This window comes from Bidens hawaiensis, unplaced genomic scaffold (genome assembly GCF_021521415.1).
Source record: "Bidens hawaiensis isolate Kalapana, Puna unplaced genomic scaffold, B.hawaiensis_p1.1 tig00031415_1, whole genome shotgun sequence".
In the NCBI taxonomy this organism is placed as follows: domain Eukaryota; kingdom Viridiplantae; phylum Streptophyta; class Magnoliopsida; order Asterales; family Asteraceae; genus Bidens; species Bidens hawaiensis.
Genome location: NW_027495281.1, coordinates 166,958 through 188,409, shown reverse-complemented (window position 1 = coordinate 188,409; position 21,452 = coordinate 166,958). Strand labels below are relative to the sequence as shown.

General features: G+C 36.7%; 1 protein-coding gene and 1 pseudogene across 1 annotated transcript; one reads left to right on the top strand and one right to left on the bottom strand.

Annotated features, from left to right (window-relative positions):
- The first annotated feature begins 8,317 nt into the window (after positions 1–8,317).
- On the top strand, positions 8,318–11,310 carry LOC143582036 (uncharacterized). The gene is made up of 4 exons (XM_077064691.1): positions 8,318–9,224; positions 9,324–9,454; positions 9,521–9,589; positions 10,339–11,310. Exons 1-4 carry the CDS (start codon positions 8,318–8,320, stop codon positions 11,308–11,310), a joined length of 2,079 nt encoding a protein of 692 aa, XP_076920806.1.
- A 6,116-nt stretch (positions 11,311–17,426) lies between these two features.
- On the bottom strand, positions 17,427–20,453 carry LOC143582039 (E3 ubiquitin protein ligase RIE1-like; annotated as a pseudogene).
- Positions 20,454–21,452: the final 999 nt, after the last annotated feature.

Genomic DNA, 21,452 nt, shown 5'->3' with positions numbered 1-21,452 from the left:
ACCCGAAATTCAAATCAAGCATGATCGATGGTTTTAGTGAAAAGGTCAGCAAAGTTGTTGTCAGATGGACTATCTTAAGCATGCATTATCACATTGTATGACAAAGTTGAAGAGATTCAAACCGAGATCCAACAACTGATGCTGGATCCATCACTTGAGAGAAGTAGTTGGACGAGGTTAGTTAAGAAACGCTCGAAAGTTGTTGTTGAACCATTTAAACAAGGCTTCCCTTCTTTGAAGTTTGTCCTCCTATGTCGCTTATGAAAGACTCGAATCCGCCATCGAATGGTTTAGCATCAAATAGCAAGGGTTCGTCTCCCATCATATGCCGGGTGCAATCACTAGCTAAGTACCTAATACTATTCATAGTCCTCCTTGATTGACCCTGCATGCACTAAGCTTTCAAATAGACATGGGTTCCCGGGATACTTTTGTCCCGGGAAGGTCAACCGTAAATCGACCAAACTTGATTTTATTTCCTGAAAACCATTTATTTCTTGTTGGAGCCTCACTTGATGAAGAGCGGTCCTTAGGAATCCAAGCAAAAACTTGTTCCTTGGTTTTAGCAATTTTGGACTTCTGTTTTCTTGCTTTTGAAACTGTTTTTGGTGAATCCTCAAACTTTACAGTCTTAGGATCCCTTTTGATTTTATCCTTCTTGGTTTTCCAAAAAGGTTTCTTTTTGTGTTTTACTTTATTTACTTTGGATCTCACATCCATTTCACTGGGTTCACTATCAGCTTGATCAGTCCTTGAATCATGGCTACTAAAAGCTCATTTTGGGGACTGACTAAGCCGCCTTTGAATATCAAGTTGTTGCTTGAACTAGTGCTTGCAATGTCTTGCAAGGTGAGAAGAGTGACCACACACAAAACAACACTTTCTCCTAGGAGTTCCAAAGAAATCATGTGAACTATAATGTGGTTGGTATGGTGGGAAAGGTGATCCTTGGAAAGGAACATGATTATAAAACACATTTGTGTAATATGGATCAACAAAATTTTGTTGATAATGACCATAGTAGTTGTTGTCACAGAAGTTGTATGACTGAGGATCTCTTGATTGATTGGTTGTTTAAGAAAATGATCGTTTATTTGGTGGAACATATTTACAAGAAGTACTTGCCTTTTCATTTTCAAAAACTTTGCTTTTACATGAATTATCCTCAGTCTCATAACTTGATGATGAACAACTTGATATGTTCACCTCAACAGGCCTACTTTCGTTGACACGTTTTTCAACAAAAGTTTCATCACAAACGGTTTCATAATCTGAGTCAGAAGAAGAACATTCATTTTCATTGCAAACGTTTGTACAACTATCATCACTTGAATTTTCACAAAATACATAATTTGACCTTGACTTTAAACTTCTCAACATGGATTCACAAACTTTATTATAAACTGGATTGTTAATAGTTTTGGTTAGATCCACACATGATTCAAAACGTGGTTCTAACTTTCTTTTTAGCTTACAACCCAGGTTAACCGTCCCACATTCACCACCATTTACATCACCAGCTTCTACACAAGACACATTGATGTCAGATTAATCAGATGATGGGACTGGAGCAGCAGTTTGAGAGGCAGCAGGAACAAATTTCACAGGCGTTGGTATTCTACCAACCCGGTATTCCATTTCTTCCTTTGGAAAAGTATTATAGCTAAAGTGGGGCAAACTGGTGTAGTTATCATTGAATGGTGGTGGTACGGCAGTGTAATCGTACCCCAACCCCGCTTTAACTTTAGCACTTCTCTGGGCTCCAATAAGATCATCTAATTTTTCAGATGATGCCTCAAATCTTTCAACTTGTTTTTCTTTTTTTTTCTTATCAGAAACTTCGAGTTTTAATTTCTTAATTTCTTCTTTTAAATCATTAATTATGTCTTTATATTAAATGACATTATGCTTTTCTCAAAAAATTTCAAGTCTAAGATTTGCTACATCATCGTGGTGAGTTTTGATCTTTTCAATGTAGATCTTGTAAGCTTTTACATATTCAGTGTTTAATTGACAAAGTTTTGCATTTTCTTTCAAAACTTCGTCTTGTAAGTATCTATAATATGTAACCTTATTAACACAAGCTTAAGTGCACAGATTGTAATTTACCTCATCTACTGGTGATGTGTCGGGAATGATAGGACATGCATGACTGCTTTTACTGGCAGCACTTGTCCCAACTTTATTACTTGTGCCAACTTTATTTTCTTTGGACTGATTGTTCATTCGGAGCTTATCTTCCATTATTTCAAAAGACTTGATGGTAGAAGCCAACTCTGAGAGTGTCATGGTATACAGATTTGTGATTCTTTTGATGGTAACCACATTGATGCTCCATGTATAAGGCAGTGAATTCAACAGCTTCATGTTGATCTCAGACAAACCATTGATAATACCGACACTTTTCATTTTAGTGATGAGTGACTCAAATCTGTTGATGAGAGAGGAAACCGATTCTCCTTTAATATGTGTAAACATGTCGAATTCTCTTTTTAATATTTCCTTTCGGCTTTCTCTCATATCCAGATTTCCTCTAAGCTTAGGTTCGTAAGACCTTTTTTTTTCCTACAGTACCGAGTTGCTACAGTGCCGAGTCGCTACAGTGTTTTCGCATGAGTTGCTACAGTGCCGAGTCGCTACAGTGTTTCGCATGAGTTGCTACAGTATCCGATGCGAAGCGATTGCTACAGTACCCTCGTGCGAAGCGAAACGATTTGCTACAGTACGGTGCGAAGCGATTGCTACAGTACCTCGGCGATGCGATTGTTACAGTACCCCCGCTCGATTGCTACAGTACCTCGGAAGCGATTGCTACAGTACCCGATGCGATTTTTTTTTTTGAGAATATAGCACCCAAACTTCCAAAAACTCAAAAAGACTTTAGCATAAAAATCAATAAATCAGCCTCGATCTGAGTTTTTAAGCCGAATCTGAGCTCAGACACAAAAACTTAGATTTAGTGATTCTCGTGTGTTTCTAAGGTGTAAGGGACTCCAAAAGAGATGAGTAACACAAAATCAACCTCAAATCCAACAAAAACTAAGATCAAAATCCGAAAAGTTTGACCCGAAAACCACAAAAAGTCGAGCCGAAAGCTCTGATACCACTTGTAGGTCCTCTAAATGGATCTCAAGACTTGACTCGGATCAATCCGTGTTGTTGGTTAGCGGAAATCACCAACGACACTCGGATCTCGGATCTTAGTTTATTATTACAAAAGAGAGAAAATGAGAGGAGAGGTTTTGGAGAGAGAGAAACTTTATTTTCTTGAATTAGTGAAGAGTTGTTATGGAGAAATTGGTAGGTGACTTTTTATAGGGTCCCCATTTCTCAAAAACTTACAAAATAAACGTACCGAGTACGTACTACACCGACTAAAAGCAAACTAAAACGACATATACAGTCCTAAAAACAATATAGAATATTGGGCCTACAAATTTCCATATGGCTAGCTTAACAGTTATAATTTTCCATCACTTATCCTAAAAGTCAAAGGTGGGCAAAATAAGCATGGTCAAAACTTAAAACTACGAACTCTGATTTTTGACTCGTACCACAAGAACACGAAAAAGAAATCTATAGGTATAACTTAGAATATTTTTATACCAAAATTGTGTAGTTTAATTTATCATACTTTTAAAAATATTTTCTTTAAAAAATTACATTTGTATTTTAGAGTATTAAAGTACAAACAAATAAATAAAAGTTCTAGATTAAGCATGAAGATACATGTGTTGGTGTGTGTCTAATAACCCTATAATAATGACCCTCACAGCTAAGCTTTAATATTAAAACGAAAATCCTAAAACCAAACACAACCGGCAAGTGTACCGATCGCAAGTAGTGTAGACCTAGGAAGTCCGAGTATCGAACACGTGAACATGTAAGACGCTAACGATTACTAACCCTAGACAAGACCTACCTTAGAACAATATTTAATTGATTTTTGAATTTTTTTTAACTTAACTGAACTAACTAGACTGACTGACAAAACTTACCAAAAATAGAAAACTTAACGACAAACTAACTGTGTTAACTTAGGATGGAGAAAAACGTCTACCTAGGTCTGAATCAATTTGTAGGCCTAACAAGCTAAGGGATTGAATGACTTCAAGACACCGGTTCCTAAAGATGACACGACTAAGGATCGCTCGGGCTCACTGGATTACCTCTCGGTCTCACTCAACAAGCCTAAACTACTCAAAATCGGCTAAAACGACCAAACCGGGAAACAATTGCTAACGTGTTCTAATGCTAGATCACCTCTCGGTCTCACCAACACTCGACCCTAATGGAAATGAATACTATACAACCAAGGATAGAGGAACAATTTAACTTAAACCAAAATAGATCAACTAGTCACTCAAAACACCTAAACCTGACAAGAAACGAACTCACTCTCGCACAATCCTTATTCTAGCATATAAAGGCAATGAGATAACCCTACTTCTTATCACCTCTAGGTCTCAAAGAAGGTGTCTAACCGCTATACTTTAACCAAATAATCATGCAACAAAACCCTACGGTTGTTCCTACCGCAAACAAACCTTAAACACCAAGTCTAGAATCAAACAATGTACCGATTTATCAATACAAAACTAATCAATCAACAAACGGGGTTTATGCAATAAATTAACCAATATTTCCAGCCCTTAAACACAACCTATTTCATGTCTAAATCAAACTTTACAATAGCAATTAAGGTCTATCAATCAAACAATCCATAAAACCTATCAAAACCTAACAATTAACATCACCCTAGGTAGAACTAACAAGATTAGCCTAGCATATTGTTTGGACAGCAGCAAATACTCATTAAAATTACCTTAAAACTCATACCAATCATCTCAAAGATCATTCAACAATAAATATTAATCAATAACAAGTCAATCCTTAAAGCAATTGCAAAACTAGTGAACAATTCAACAAGTATAAGAAAGATTGATGAACAATAGTTTAAAGAAAGGATATGAGATGATTTTCGGGTGCTCTTTGCTGCTGTAAAACGGATGGTAAACGATCACCGAGGCTTGTTCTTGTATCTTCTTCCTTCCCTAGCTGCCAAAAGCTCCAAACCCTTGCTCCAAAAAACTTTTTTCTTTTCTTCTTGCTGCTGGCCGATCGGCAGGTTGTATCCAGCTTCTAGGGTTTTTTATTTTTTATATATTATAATATAATGTAAGATTTGGGCCTCAATGATGCATACGGGCCGGGCCTTGAGTTGTTTACTTGAAAACGTATGCGTAAAAGGCTCGTAAACCACTCCAAAAGCTCGGTTTTTTCTTCCTTGTAACCCATAACCTACAATATGAATAAACTTACGTAAAACCTATATAACACGAGTTAAAACATATAAAATACAATATATTACGTAGATAAAAGGTGCGGAAAATATGTGTGTTTTACAACACATTATGTGTCTTGTTCTAATTCATTTGTCTCACATGACATTTGAGTATGTAACGTGTTTTAATCGCCGACCCACGAACACGACATGTTGAAGCCCTATGATTAAAACTAATGTATCATTAGTTTACCTTCCCTAAAAGTTCCATAACAATGAGAAACAAATATCTTACACATGTTGAGATTTTTACCAACTTCTTAACTTTGAAGAGACTTAATGATGAAGTCCACATGATTCTCTCGATCTACTTATTAATAAGTTTATCAAACCAACTTGATTTTGTTATTAACAATAGCAAGGTATAAATACAAAAAAAGGAAATTGGTTACCAGCTACAAATCTGGAATATTAAATATATAAATAAAAACTAATCAAACCTATTCAAACTATCTTGATATAAACGAGAGTTACATATTTTAAATATTAAATTTGTATGAACTCTTTGGAGGGAAACCGTTAATAGTTATGTTCTCTAATATGCCCCTGCAAGATGGACGATCGTAAGAGCAGATCAATCTTGAAAAGAAGATCTTGGTAGAGTGGTGTGTGTGTAGGTCTTTGGAGGGAAACCAATTAATGGTTATTGGTTTGGTTTGGTGGAGTTGAATGGAGAATGGGAGGATGATTGAGGTGCTGAAAGAATTTGTGTTGTCATGAGAAATAGGATAGCAATGGCTCGTCAGAAGTATTTTAGTGATGGAAAGGAACCGTGGGCCGACGGAACAATGCGTCGCCGAAAAATATTATTGGTGAAGGGGAATAGTGGGTCGACGGAACAGTGCGTCGCCGGAAAATATTTTAGTGGTGGAAGGGAACAGTTGGCCGGCGGAACAATGCGTCATCGGAAATTATTTTAGTAGTGGAAGGGAACAGTGGGCCGACAGAACAATGCGTCATCGGAAATTATTTTAGTGGTGGAGGGGAACCTTGGGTTGATGGAACAGTGCGTCGACGTTGAGAAATTGGGATGGAGGTTTGACTGAGTTGTCGACATATTTGTCGAGATCGAACCCGATGTGAGTAGCAAGAACTTGATGTCGTCACACAGCGAAATTGGTGGACGTAAGTTTGAGGGAGAAATTTTAGGCGGTAGCAAGTTAATAATTTCAACGGGTGGTGAAATTCGTTGCCGAAAGTTGGGATCGGAAAGAGCTCATCGGAGCACTTTACGCTTTGATACCATAATAGGTTTATCAAACCAACTTGATTTTGTTATTAACAATAGCAAGGTATAAATACAAGAAAAGGAAATTGGTTACAAGCTACAAATCTTGAATATTAAATATATAATAAAAACTAATCAAATCTATTTAAAGTATCTTAACATAAACAAGAGTTACATATTTTAAATATTAAATTTGTATGAACTCTTTGGAGGGAAACCGTTAATGGTTATGTTCTCTAATACTTATCTCATGTAATTGGTTGTATAAACATGACTTACAACTATTTCATAAATATGATTCAGCTTATTGGATAAACTTCAGACTTATGGAGAATTAATCACATAATTAGCATAGGCAATTGACTAACTCTTATTCTTAAACAGCTTCAAACTCATATTTAATTAGTGTAATCAATTAATCATCCATGATGTTAATTTAATCCAATACATGTTCAAGCTTCTGATGTAATTCTTAATACAAAACATATGATTATGTCTAAGCTTTAATTCTGGTATCATTCACAGACACTACAAAGAAATTCTTCCTGATATGACGAGCCCTTTTAGTTTCAATTCGTTAATAAGCAGACAAATAGCAATTTAAAATGATAGTGGTAAAGGGATCATCCGACCTTAAGTTAGAAGTTGAAAGCAGCATACACTAATTGTGTTTACCTAAACAAGAATTCAAATTAAATTTACCTGATCAAAGTAACATAATCTTCATCGTTCTCAAAACTCGAACAATTGCTAATCAAACTCTCTTCTTATACTCCAACAATAAAAGCACCACATGCACGACACATTACATTAACCGAAGATCCAAACCCTAAGTTTCCGGTTCGTATCTTCCCATGCTAACCAAAACAATGCAGCGAACAAAAGCACCACAAAAGCGAGGTTTCACAGCGTGTCTACAACAACAATTGGAAACTCATAGCCCCAACCCCTATTGCCACTGCTCCAATTGTAGGCGTGCTAACATAGGCGCTCCACGCTGACGTGCATGCGAAAAGAGCTAGAAGCATGCATGTGCTACAATTGGAGACTGGCAAGAGGATTGAGGCTATTTGTTTCCGGTTTTTGTTGTAGAAACCCTGTGGAACCTTGCATTTGTGGTGCTTTCGTTTGCTGCGAAGATACAAACCGGAGACTTAGGGTTTGGATCTTCAGTTAATCTCGATGCAATGCAACGTGTAGTATTGGAATTCAAAAAGTCTATCTCTTATATTTTTCCCTTTATCTCATATTTATTTGTTTATTTAGAGATAAGGATAGCCATGTATTTGAGTCCTAGTCGGCTACTAATAGCCTTCTCTTCCTTCATGTATTTAAACAATAGCCATGTTTTGGTGGCGCAGCTTGTTGCCCGCTTGCCTTCTGTTTCGATGTAATCCAAAAGACATTAATCACCTTTATTTAATAATAAATAATCATCTTCCTTTGGTAAAAAAAAAATTAATAAACTGATCAACCTGAAGTTTTCTCTATATTATTTTATATGGTATCGAGAGCAGGTTTCAAGATTCAATAACCTTGAAACTCAAAAACAAAGACAGCATGGCCGGAGATGATGGCCTTTCCAACAGCAGCAAGAACGACCCAAAAACAATTGATCCAAGCTCACCGTATTATATCCACGCTCCGATTATCCTCGACAGATGCAAGTCAACGACCACCTCAACGACACGAACTATAGCGATTGGTGTCAAGAGATGACAAATTTTTTGTTCGCCAAGAACAAGATGGGATTTGTAGACGGTTCTATTCCAAAACCGGATCAAGGTACAGACACATACATGCCATGGTTACGATGTGATGCGATGATCAAGGGTTGGTTGACCACTTCTATGGAAAAGGAGATTCAGGGGAGCTTTAAATACGCCAATACTTCTCTCGAAATTTGGTCTGATTTGAGAGAATGGTTTGGCAAAGAGAGTGCACCCCGCGCATACGAGTTGAAGCAGTCCCTCACAATGATGCGCCAAGATGGATCTTCCGTTTCCACGTATTACACCAAATTACGTTCTTTGTGGGACGAGATCCAAATCGTTTTACCGCCGCCTCGTTGCAACTGTGGCAACTGTTCATGCAATGTTGGAAAGAAGATGAAGGAATTCCGGGAAAAGGAACAGTTATATGAGTTTCTTATGGGGCTAGACACTGAATTTACGACCATAAGAACGCATCTTTTATCGATGAAGCCGGGACCTATGCTGGGAGAAGCCTATCGTCTAGCCTCCGAAGATGAACAACAAAGAAACGTCGCTTCCGCAAAGAGAGTGCAAACTGAATCTGTCGCCTTTCAAACAGGTTTCCAAGGAAAATGCGATAACAGTCTCGGTCAACAAAAATATGAAGGAGGACCAAAAGATGTAAAACGCAGCAGTGAGACAGAGCAATGCACCCACTGTGGCAAATCCGGTCACAATAGGGATGCTTGTTTTGAACGAATCGGGTACCCCGATTGGTGGCCGGGAAAAGCTAAAAGAGAAAAAGGGAAGCCGAAGGCAAGTTTTGTCGAAGCTAATCAAAACACAAGTATTGGTGGGCTAAGTAAAGATCAATATCAAACTCTATTAAAGCATTTTACAGGAACTAAATTCAACTTAAAAGGTGATCAAATACCCAAAGCAAACATGGCTATGGCAGGTAAGTCGAAACAACATAATGAGTGGATTATAGACTCCGGATCCACAGAGCATATAGTCCACACTCTCAATCTACTTGAAAACTACACTGAATGTACAGATGAAACGCCCGTTATGATTCCTAACGGTGACAATATATCTGTTAAAGCCATGGGTGAAAGCATGATAACAAGTCAAACGAAAATTACAAGACTTTTATACATACCCGATTTCAATTGTAACTTACTTTCGGTTGGTAGATTAGCAACTGATCTTCAATGCGTTGTGTGTTTTTTTCCTGATTTTTGTTGCATGCAGGCCTTACATTCGAAGAAGATGATTGGAGTGGGTAAACGCGTGAATGGTCTTTATCGAATGGGCATGGTGGTAAGAGAGAAGAATGCCATGATGTTGAGAACGGATGCTCAAGTTTGGCACAAAAGATTGGGTCATGCCTCATACGATAAATTATGTCGAATTGGCTTTTTTTAAGAATATTCGTTTTAATTTTGAAGACGATTCTTGTGATGCTTGTAATAAAGCTAAATTTACTCGTTTACCTTTTCCAAAAAGTTATATTAAAAGTAGCGCTTGTTTCGATTTAATTCATTGTGATACTTGGGGAAAGTATCGTAAACCTTCTACCTCACATGTGTGTTACTTTTTAACCATCGTCGATGATTTTAGTAGGGCGATATGGACCTGTCTCATCAAACACAAAAGTGATGCGAGTGAGTGTTTGATAAGTTTCCAAAGGATGGTGAGAACGCAATTTGGAACACAAATTAAGATAATACGATGTGATAATGGCGGAGAATTCATCTCAAACCGAATGATGGATTTTTATTCCCATGAGGGAATTTTGTTGGAAACCACATGTCCACATACTCCTCAACAGAACGGAGTTGTGGAACGCAAACATCGTCACCTTCTTGAAATAGCTCGTTCGCTTATGTTTCAAGGAAGCTTGCCAAGAAGATTTTGGGGTGAATGTATACAAGCCGCCACATACATTATAAATCGACTACCATCAAAGGCCATTAAGAACAAGACGCCATATGAAATTGTTTTTGGAAGACAAGCCGATTACAGAAACTTGAAGGTTCTAGGATGCTTAGTTTATTATCGAAGCACAGAAACAGGAGGAGACAAGTTTCAATTCAGGGGGAGGCCCGGGGTCTTCTCAGGGAACAAAGGGGTACAAAGTATACGACATAGAACATGGAAAGGTTACCACATCTCGTGATGTCCAGTTTGTGGAAGGACAATTCCCTTTTGAGGTAATTAAGTCAAAAACGAGTGATCGAGAAATGTTTGAACCGCCCCCTATTGACGAAGAATATTGGTATTCTCTTGTTAATTCACCTGCTGAGGAGACCAATGCAGAACCAAACAATGATCAGCATGAACTACAAGAAAATGACGGGCTGGATAATGAAGTCCCGGAAGAGCAATCAACTGATCATGACCCAGATAAGCAGTCAACCACTCACGACCCAGAACCACCACCCGATATCCATAGTCCAGAACAAGAACCCAATGATAATTTGGACAAGGTACAAGCTTCTAACTCGACTAACATTGAATCTGTTGGTTGCACGAGAGAGAAAAGAAACATATCCCATCCAAAGTGGTTCGAAGGCTTTGATATAAAATTACCACCATCCATTGACCATTCACGCTCCACAGACAATCAATCTTCTTCCACGGTACATCCTCTTTCTAATTATTTGTCTTATGAAAAATTTTCTAATCCACATAAAGATATTTTGGCGGCCATCACTCGTAATGATGAGCCGAAATACTTTCATCAAGCTGTACGGGATAAGAACTGGGTTGAGGCAATGAAAAGGGAAATTGAAGCCCTTGAGGAAAACGAAACCTGGACTTTAGAAGATCTACCAGATGGAAAGCGTGCGATTGATTCCAAGTGGGTTTATAAGATAAAGTATAAACCGAATGGAGAATTCGAAAGATATAAAGCACGATTGGTGGCAAAGGGTTTTACTCAAATGGAGGGGGTCGATTTCCATGAAACTTTTGCTCCTGTTGCGAAACTTGTGACGGTAAGAATTTTTCTTGCTGTTGCGGTAAAAGGGACTGGATAATACATCAACTTGATGTAAACAATGCTTTTTTACATGGAGATTTGGAGGAAGAAGTATACATGAAGATCCCTCAAGGGTTTTCCAGAAAAGAAGAAATAAGAGTATGTCTCTTACATAAGTCACTTTACGGTTTAAAACAAGCTTCCCGTAACTGGTATCATAAATTTACTGCGGCTTTGGTTGATTTTGGTTACACTCAATCTAAGGCCGACCATTCGTTGTTTACCCTTGTCTCTAGTAATTCCTTCGTAGCAGTTTTGATTTATGTAGATGACATAATTATTACTGGCAATGACGGTGAAAAAATTAAGGAGACCAAGACTCATATAAATGATAAATTCAGTATCAAGGATTTAGGTACTTTAAAGTATTTTTTGGGTATTGAGGTAGCCAGTTCATCTGATGGGATGGTTTTAAGCCAACGAAAGTATACGTTGGATATTCTAGAAGACAGTGGGCAAATGGGTTGCCATCCTAGTCCGTTTCCCATGGAACAAAATTTGAAACTTGATCAGTGTAGTGAGAGCGAGAGAAATGATGCTTCTCAATATCGTAGATTAATTGGGAGACTGCTATATTTACAAGCTACTAGACCTGATGTAGCTTATTCTGTTAATGTTTTGAGCCAATTTGTTTCAGACCAACGACAAGAACATATGGAGGCAGCTATTCGTGTTCTTCGGTATTTAAAAATCAACACCAGGCCAGGGCATATTTTTACCAAGAAAAGGAGATTTGAATCTTGTTGCTTATTGTGACGCAGATTGGTTGGGTTGTCCTTACACACGTCGGTCACGAACAGGTTATTTGTTGATGTTAGGAGGTGCCCCGGTGTCATGGAAGACTAAAAAGCAATCCGTCGTTTCTCGTTCTTCAGTAGAAGCCGAGTACCAAGCCATGGGTAGTACGGTTAGTGAAGTGTTATGGGTTAGGTGGTTGTTGAAAGATTTTCAAGTTTATTGTTTGGATGCTACACCTTTATATTGTGATAATCTTGCAGCAAAACACATTGCTAATAATCCGGTTTTTCATGAATGAACGAAACATGTTGAGATGGATTGCTATTTTGTTAGAGAAAGAGTTGAGTCAAAAGATGTTTTGCCTTTTCATATTGGTACAAAACAACAGATATCCGATCTTTTCACTAAGCCTTTGGGTGGACAACAATTACAGGTTCTGCTTAACAAACTGGGTGCTCGTGATCTACACACTCCAGCTTGAGGGGGAGTATTGGAATTCAAAAAGTCTATCTCTTATATTTTTTCCTTTATCTCATATTTATTTGTTTATTTAGAGATAAGGATAGCCATGTATTTGAGTACTAGTCGGCTGCTAATAGCCTTCTCTTCCTTCATGTATTTAAACAATAGCCATGTTTTGGTTTTCTAATTAATAAACTGATCAACCTGAAGTTTTTTCTATAGTACATATGGTGCTTTGTTGTTATTATGTTGATGTAATAAGGTTTCTGGAAATACAATTGTAGGAGTTCAAATTTTCGATAAATATAACTCGTAGAAAAAGAGAGAAGGATTGATTTGTTTAGAAGTTTAAGATATTGCATTACTAAAAATCTAAAATTAGGACTTAGAAAGAAGATATTGGTATGAATCTAAATATATATAGAGATATTTATTTAATTCAAACGACTTTAAACTTCAAACATAAGGATGATATTATTTAACATTTAAGATCCTCACTTTTTTAAATTGTTTTTTAACTCGGTAAGTTTATTTCAAATTCAAATTCAAACATGCAAATTTTAAAAGTTGTTAACAAAGTTGTTTTATGTGGCCAACAAATATGGAAGGATTTAATTTACTTCTTATGTTTTTTGTATTTTAAATTAATGAAATTCTTTCTTTCTTTCTTTTTGGTATTGAAATATACAACTTAATTTAATTTAAAAAACTGAAAATTTGGTATTTGTTTAAGTATTTATTAAACTTTATGATGTTGCATTTGTGTGTTTTAAACATATAGATTTAGTTTTATATTAAAAAGTGATGAATATAAAAGTTCTTTCATAAATCTCTGTGTACTCCTAATAAATCTCTATAAACTCTTTAACATTAACATGGTAATCCCTCATTGGTCCATTTTATTCTCCACTTTGAGAAACTCGTGGCGTGTTGAATGCGCCTCTATTAGCCGTTGGATGCCACTTTCGTTAGGCCTTATAATATATTCTATAGAATACAGTTCGATGGCATGCCTGTAATACATTTTACACACAAGGCAATCCTACCTTCAACAATCCGTGTATATTCATATGTTTGGTCAGCCGTCGCGTTGTATGTCTCAACTTACAGATGACGCATGTGCATTTCTCCCAAAACATCTACTTGCTGTTAAAAGTATGAATAAATTGCTGTTAAATCGTCCACAATTCTAAGAAATAACGTACAATGCATACTGAACCGACGTCTTAAGTAGCTATCGCCGCATTCAGATAAAAGTCGTTCTATATACGATTGTCGCCTTCTTCATGACCCCTCTTTATTTTTTTGTATTTCCCCGCTACTTATCTAAAACTTAACTATTGTTGCTGCTTCCACAATATGTACACGTTCTCAACGTCACTTGACACCGATTCTTGGAAATCACTCGTGACGAAACTAGCTCAATACGAGTCATAATCATCACTAAAGCTCGTTATTATCGTATGTCCGAGTGGTTTAGTAAGAAATATTGTGGGTGTGAGTTTGAAATATGTTGAAGTGACTTTTGAAGGTGTATGGGTGTTAATTAATAGATTTTATTACTAGAAAAAATCCTTTAAAAAAAGTGAAATTGGTCGTAGTTACTTTTGGAATTTGAAATTTTGAATTTTCTTTTCTTTTTTTCCTGTTTTAATATAAAACTAAATCTATACATTTAAAATACACAAATACAACATCATAAATTTTAATAAATACCCCAACACTAGTCGAAGCTTACACGTCGACTAGTGTTGGAGTGACTTTATTAGCGGATTCCTCATTTAGCATTTCGGTATATTCAATTGCATTCGAGCTTTGGGTTTTTATTTTTTTCTTTTACCTTATTACCTTTCTATGGAATCACATGCAAAATTTTCAAAAGTTGGAAGCTGAACCTAGTCATTTTTTGTGGATAAATGACAAAATGAGTATATGATGCCTATCTTATCTTGGTCCTCATCATATAACTAAGACTTCTTGAATAATGAATATTCTTAATGTGAAAAATGAAAGCTACCACTCTCCTAATAGAGACTCATTGCCAACCATGTTCACGCTTCATATATCAGACACTTCCCATGACTCAGGTCTATATATACATTAACATAAGCCATGCATTTTCAATAATCAAACGCATCAAAGTAACTACTACATGAAGGGAGAAGTCAAGTGTCCCTAAGGGATCCTCTGAACACTTCACTGGGATGCTTTCTTTGGATTTCCTACTGAAGTGTTTGGGGGAACTCCAAGTGCCACCTGACGACCAGCAAAGTAGAAGTGTACGACATTGCTCCTAAAATGTCGTAAGTGATCTTCTAACTACATTAGTCACAGAATATTTGCGGGTGGGTTCAGTGCATGTCAACAAGGTCTTTTCTTAAAACAAATGAGCTTTATTTTTGTTATTGTAACACAAGAAACCAGTGATCTAATTCTACTTCTTATAATTTCACTTACACGGCTAGTTATAGTGACGCTAATTATCTAAAAGCATTGTACGTGACGAATGGCAGAAATTATTTAGACTCAGTGAACATATGCAAATCAATCAGATGGGAGCAAAAGAATATTGAGAAAAATGTTTCGGGTCAACCAAGATGACATGAATTAGAGAATTACCCGTTACATACTTTATGCTTACATTCCTTTAATTATGTCTGTTTTCTTTTAAATAGATCGATATTTCATAATTTATATATGCTTACAAAACCAACATTATTATTACAACAAAAGTATAAAACTTTGAATAAGACGATATAGAATTTATTTAACTCAACACTGAATGACCGTCATTCATCTGACCAGTTTGATCCATGTGAACGGTTCTCTTTTTAGCTATTTTTCATTCGACCCGTTTGAAATGAAATACAACTCATTTTAACCCATTCAAAAGTAAATGGGTTGAAACTAAAAATTGCCACCTATTTCATGCAACATTAAACACAGGCATCACCGTTTTGAGTAGGGGTGTTCACGATTCTGTTTTCGCAGTTTTTAGGTCAAACCGTTAATAACGCTTTTTGATTTTCGTAAACCAAAACCGAACCGTTGAACTCTTAAACCGAACCAAACCGAACCGTTAATAACGGTTTGGTTTCGTGGTTTGGTAGTGTTCGGTCTTTATACAATATGTCCAAAATAATTCATGATTATGTAAATATTGTACAACTCACAATAATTTATATAATTTAACAAACAACTGATTTTTACCTTTCTAAGATCTCATTTAAGAAAATAAAAGGCCAATTAAAGCTTCTTGCATTTCTAATATGGGCTTAGCCCACTTTTTTTGTTTACTGTCAATATTTAGTAGTATATATGTGTACACACACACATATATATATAACAAAATACTATATATGTCTAGTTATAAATTTATATAAACATATATATTATGAAATATTTAAAAAATACATATAAATAAATCATACGGTCCGGTCCGGTTTTATGCGGTTGGTTTTCGGTTCAAACCGTAAACCAAACCGTTCACTACGGTTTGGAAATTTTCAAACCAACCAACCGAGAGTAAAGAAAAAAAAACCAACCGCAAAACCAAACCGATGTCCGGTTTGGGTGGTTTCGCGGTTTCGAACTAACCATGAACACCCCTAGTTTTGAGCTAAGCTTTACATCAATCGACTCATATCCTTCTTCCGATCAAAAGCCCTAAAAACAATAGTTTCAAATTTGAAAAAAAGTATAACGTCGTCAAGTCTTTTTTAACGGTGCTCTGATACCATCTGTAACAGCCTAACTACCACAATATTGTCCGCTTTGGCCATGACGTACCACCATCGCCTCACGGATTTGCTTTTGGTTGCCCAGGTGAAGACTTCCTAGGATGTCACTCATCCTGATACTACTCCCACCTGAGCACGCTTAACTGTGGAGTTCTCTTCTCATCCACTATCATTAAGCGCCCAAAACGAGTTATGATGGGGAAGGTATCCACCCCCTTATAAAGAAGGCTTAGTTCTCCTCCCCAACCGATGTGGGATATCACAATCCACCCCCCTTAGAAGTCCAGCGTCCTCGCGGGACCTGACACCACCTGTCCGGCGACCATTAGGGGCCAACTTGTTTAATTTTGGGACCGTCAGTGGCGATAAAATAAATATGGATTATTATCGGCCAATAACAGTCAATATGGATTATTAAAGTCTGATATACCTTTTTTTATTATTTTTTTAAAACCGTTTTTTTCGGTTATTTACCGGTTAACCGGTTCAGTTATACCCGAAACCGGTTATACTGGGTAGGGGTTTCTTGTCTCAAAACCGGTTAGTACCCGACCTGATTAATCGGTCTAACTGATTACTTGACCGTTGATCACTAACCGGTTTTGAAAATAACCGGCTTTCAACTAACCGGTTAACTGATTTGTGCACCACTAGCTCGGTGTATGCTACAAAAATACGCTTTTAAAGACCGCTCCGGTTGAAATGCTGAATATTTTTGCTGCCCTTTTTATTCATGATTGGGCAGGCCCGTTCATATATAAATTTCTGTATGGCAGATATCATTTAATAATTATACCTAAAGCCCGGGTTGGGGGGGGGGGGAAGAAAGTGATCTTCTCACATGCCAAACTTAATATGAAATTAACAGGTTTGGATTTAGCCTAAACGGGCTAGGTAGGCTTCGGGTCAAGACGTGAACACTTTTTTAGCTAAACTAGTCATGTCAACAAGTGGGTTTTTTCTGGTTGACCCATCTAACCCATTTATTTTTACACATCTTAAAAAATGTGTTTTATGTATTAACTTACATTATTTGAGGTTTCTATGCCAAAATTTAAGAGTTTAAAAACAAATTGACATATTCTAAACATAAACATAATTGCTTAATATGAACAAAAAAATGTGCATTTGTAAATTTAAAGTATTAAATTGCAAAATATAATACACATTTTATTCACGTTAAACGGTTCGTGTTCCTGTCAACTCGTGAACACAAACACAACCCAATTACCCAAGACCCGATATATGGAATGGTTACTCATAGCCATGACCTTTGGGTCACAACCTAGTATCTTATCTGTTGCTTAAGAACTCTAGACAACCTTTTAATCCACAATTCCATATAACCTCTCTTTTCAATCAAATACCAATATTGTAAAAACAAGGTAACCAAGCAGACACTCCAACCATTATGAAACCTTGATTCACAAAACTAACTATAGTAATCAAACGTAACAATAATCGACCTATACAATGCTGCCATTTATTACGGTTTTAGTTGAGTTAGTCAAGATTATATTTCCCATTGGGGTTTTACCTGTACTCTTTAACCTTGTTCCTTTGGCGCGACAACTGATTTGCATACGGGACAACTGGCCTTTAACCTAAGCCATTTCCTGATGCATGTAGAATGGAAGTGATGGTTGCAAGGAAGTAAAAGAAGCTGTTCCCCATCTTCATAGTCGCAAAGACATATACAACAGTCCTGATAAATACATAATGATGATAGTCAATATTCAATTTGAACAACTAAGATTGAATATATTTTTCACGTTCAATAACTTATAAAAAAAATATTTAAAATGTGTCGGGTCAACTAACCAAGTTGACCTGAATTACAGAATTACCCGTTACACAACCGGGGTGACTCCTCATATCATTACCTGTTCTACTTTAATTTTAAATTAAATAGACACACCTTTAAATAAGATTATATAAACTTATGCTTAGAAAAACAGTACTTTTATTACAACAATATTATTAGCCTTTGAATAAGACTATATAAATTTGCTTAACCTATCTGACCAGTTTGACCATATTTGACTATATAAACTGTTCTATCTGACCAGTTTGACCATATTTGACCAGTTTGACTATATAAACTGTTCTATTTTTAGCTATTTTCCATTTGACCTGTTTGAGATTATTAACACAACTCATTTTGGCCCGTTCATAAGTAAACGGGTTAAAACTTGAAATTGCCACCTAGACTGTGTACAACCTATTCAATTTTAACTCTCATAATGTGATTAGTAATTTACTTGGCGAATAGTAAGCCATCATTTTACCAGTGGGATAAAAAATTAACATACCGCATCCTCAGTTTGAAGAAAACGTACGGTAGACAAATCCGGGCCATTAGGTCCCATCGGGATCATTCTGCATGCGCTTTCATCAAGTTGATCCGCATCATCATTGGACATTTCAAATCTGTATTCGGGCAGGATTTTGATGGCAGCCTCTGATGCGCTTCCCTGTGTTAATATTATACATGGTTGTAAAAATCAGCAAAAAAAAAACAAAAAACAAACTAATTAAACAGAATTAAAATTGATTTTAATCTATTTCACCTCGCTACCGATGTAACACAAGAAGCCAATAACGCAAGGCAAGCATAAACAGCAAGCCATTCCCACTAAAGATAAGGAAAGAAAAGTAACGACGAAAAAAAACACGTCCATAGCCAAAAACACCGTAGCCAACCTGCAACCGTTTGAAAACAAAGTATGAAGCTGTTTTTTAGACTGTTTATGAAATATTACAAAGTCTTTATTTTGGTTCAAGACATACCATAATAGAAGTCGAGCGTTGCCAGGAGAGGCGTAACAATACAACATCCAAGTGAAGCCAATTGGCCACCACACATAAGAGACACTTTATTAACGGTTTCCCATCTGCAGTACAAACAGAGAAACATTACAAATAGGCATCATCACATATGCAATAATAGCAGCTTAAACGATTATTCGTGCCGCAAACACATGCCTAATTATGCAGTCACATATGTATCATTTCTAATAAAACTGAAAGAAGCAGATAGATTTACATGCTTGTACTTATACAGTTATATGTTTGGTTGTATAAACATGACTTTCAACTATTTGAAAAACATGACTGAACTTATAGACAAACTGCATAATTACTAACTTTTAATCACATTATTATAAGTATATGTAAACCAGCTCATTACTTATTCTGAAACATCTTCAAGCTCAGATTTTAATTAGTATAAGCATGCATGATATTGTTAGATCCAATACAGGTTCAAGCTTCAGATGTAATTCTCAACAGACTTATGCATCAGCCCGTCTGCTCGCGAGCTACCCTACCTCATACTGATAAAAGCTCGCAACGAGCCAAGCTGTTTCGAGCTCGGGCTCAAATAAAGCTCTTTTAGTTATCTAGCCCGAGCTTATGGGAAGTTCATGTAGGCTCGTCGAGTCTTAACGAGGCTTGTGTATTCTTAAGTTTTAGCTCCTTTGTATTCTATGTATTAAGTTAACACTTCACAGCCGAGTTTGGCTCGTTTAAGGTTTTGTCAAAATATATATAAATAGATAAAAATAATTAAAAAAATGTATAAATTAATTAATAAAAATAATAAACGAGCTGAGCCCAAGCTTGAAAAAAACAACTCATGAGCCGAGCTCAAGCTTGAATAATCCTGAGACCTAATTTACGAAACCGAAAGCAGAATTCAAAATCAAATTCACCTGATCGGAGTAACACGATGATCTCCATCGTTCTCCGAGCTCGAACTACTACTAACCAAACTCAACACCGATTCGACTCTGATTCTCCTCTTCTTATACTCCACCAACAAAATCACCACATTAGCCACACAATGCACCGCGTAACCGCAAATCCAAACCCTAAGTCTCACACTCCTCTCTTCCCACGCAAACCAAAATACCGTAACAACCGAAATCACCACAAACGCGAGGTTCCACAGCGTCTCGACAACAACAACCGGAAACAAGTAGCCGAACTCCTCTCGCCAGTCCTCCAACTGCATCGCCACGTTCTGGCGAACTATAAGCGACGCGCCACGCCTGCGCGCGAATAGAGCTAGAAGTATGTGGATTATTCGCGAATTCGAAGTTGTGTTTGGCGGGACGGTGAGCTGAGGCTGAGAGAGTAAAGGCGCGTCGACCGGGGTGATCTCGGTGATCTCCGGCACCGGAGTTGCAATCTCCGTCATTGTGAAGGTTGTAACAGAATGGTAACGATACTGATTCTGTTTTTGAAGTGTAACTGTTTTTTAGCGGGAAAACAGAATAAAACAGAATAGTTTCAGTTTTACCCCTTTAGGTTTGGTATTTTGACAATATATGTACGCCTGTAAACGAACCGAACGTTAAGTGAACTGTTCGGCGGGAAGTTCCTTTATGTTTCTTTGTGTTCATGAAAAAAAAGTTTGTGTTCGTTTAATTAAGTGAACGAACATGAACAAATGTTTTGTTCGTTCATTTATGTTCGTGAACGTTCGTATATGTTTGTTTATTCATGTTCGTTTATGTTTGTTCGTTAATGTTTCTTTGTGTTCATTTTAAGTGTGTTCATTTAAGTAGGTTTATATGTGTTCAATTATGTTTGTTTATCTTTGTTCAGTTATTTTCGTTTATGTTCGTGAACAGTTCGCTTAGATTTTAAATAAGCGAACACGAACATGCTCATTTTTTAGACAAACGAACATGAACACCAAATATTTGTTCGTTTTCGTATTCTTTTAAAGTTCAATGAAGCATACCCTTGTTCGTGTTCGTTCGATTCGTTTGCAGACCTAAATATATGGTGTAATGTTAAAATCACTTTGAAAAAAATATTATGTAATTTCAAGTTGTGTTGGTAGATTTTAGCTAGTTATTTGCGTATGAACGATAACATGAAAGAAAAACAAATGATGTATATAAACTCTTTAAAAGAATGAGTAGACCTAGAAACAAGGATGTGTCTGGTTGGGCGGGGTAATGGTAGTGGTAAGAAATAGCTGGCCCGTGAACTGAAACTGAACTGAAACAAAATTAACGGAAAATCGGTTAACTGAAAACCAAAAAAGTACAAGTATGCCTGGAGAAACGGGCGCGTCAAGTTGGGTGGGGTAATGACTGATTTATTAACCAATTGAACCGAATACAAACAAACCGAACTGGATACAATTTTTTAAAGTTTCGTCTTGTGTTGACTTCAAAAGTTCAAT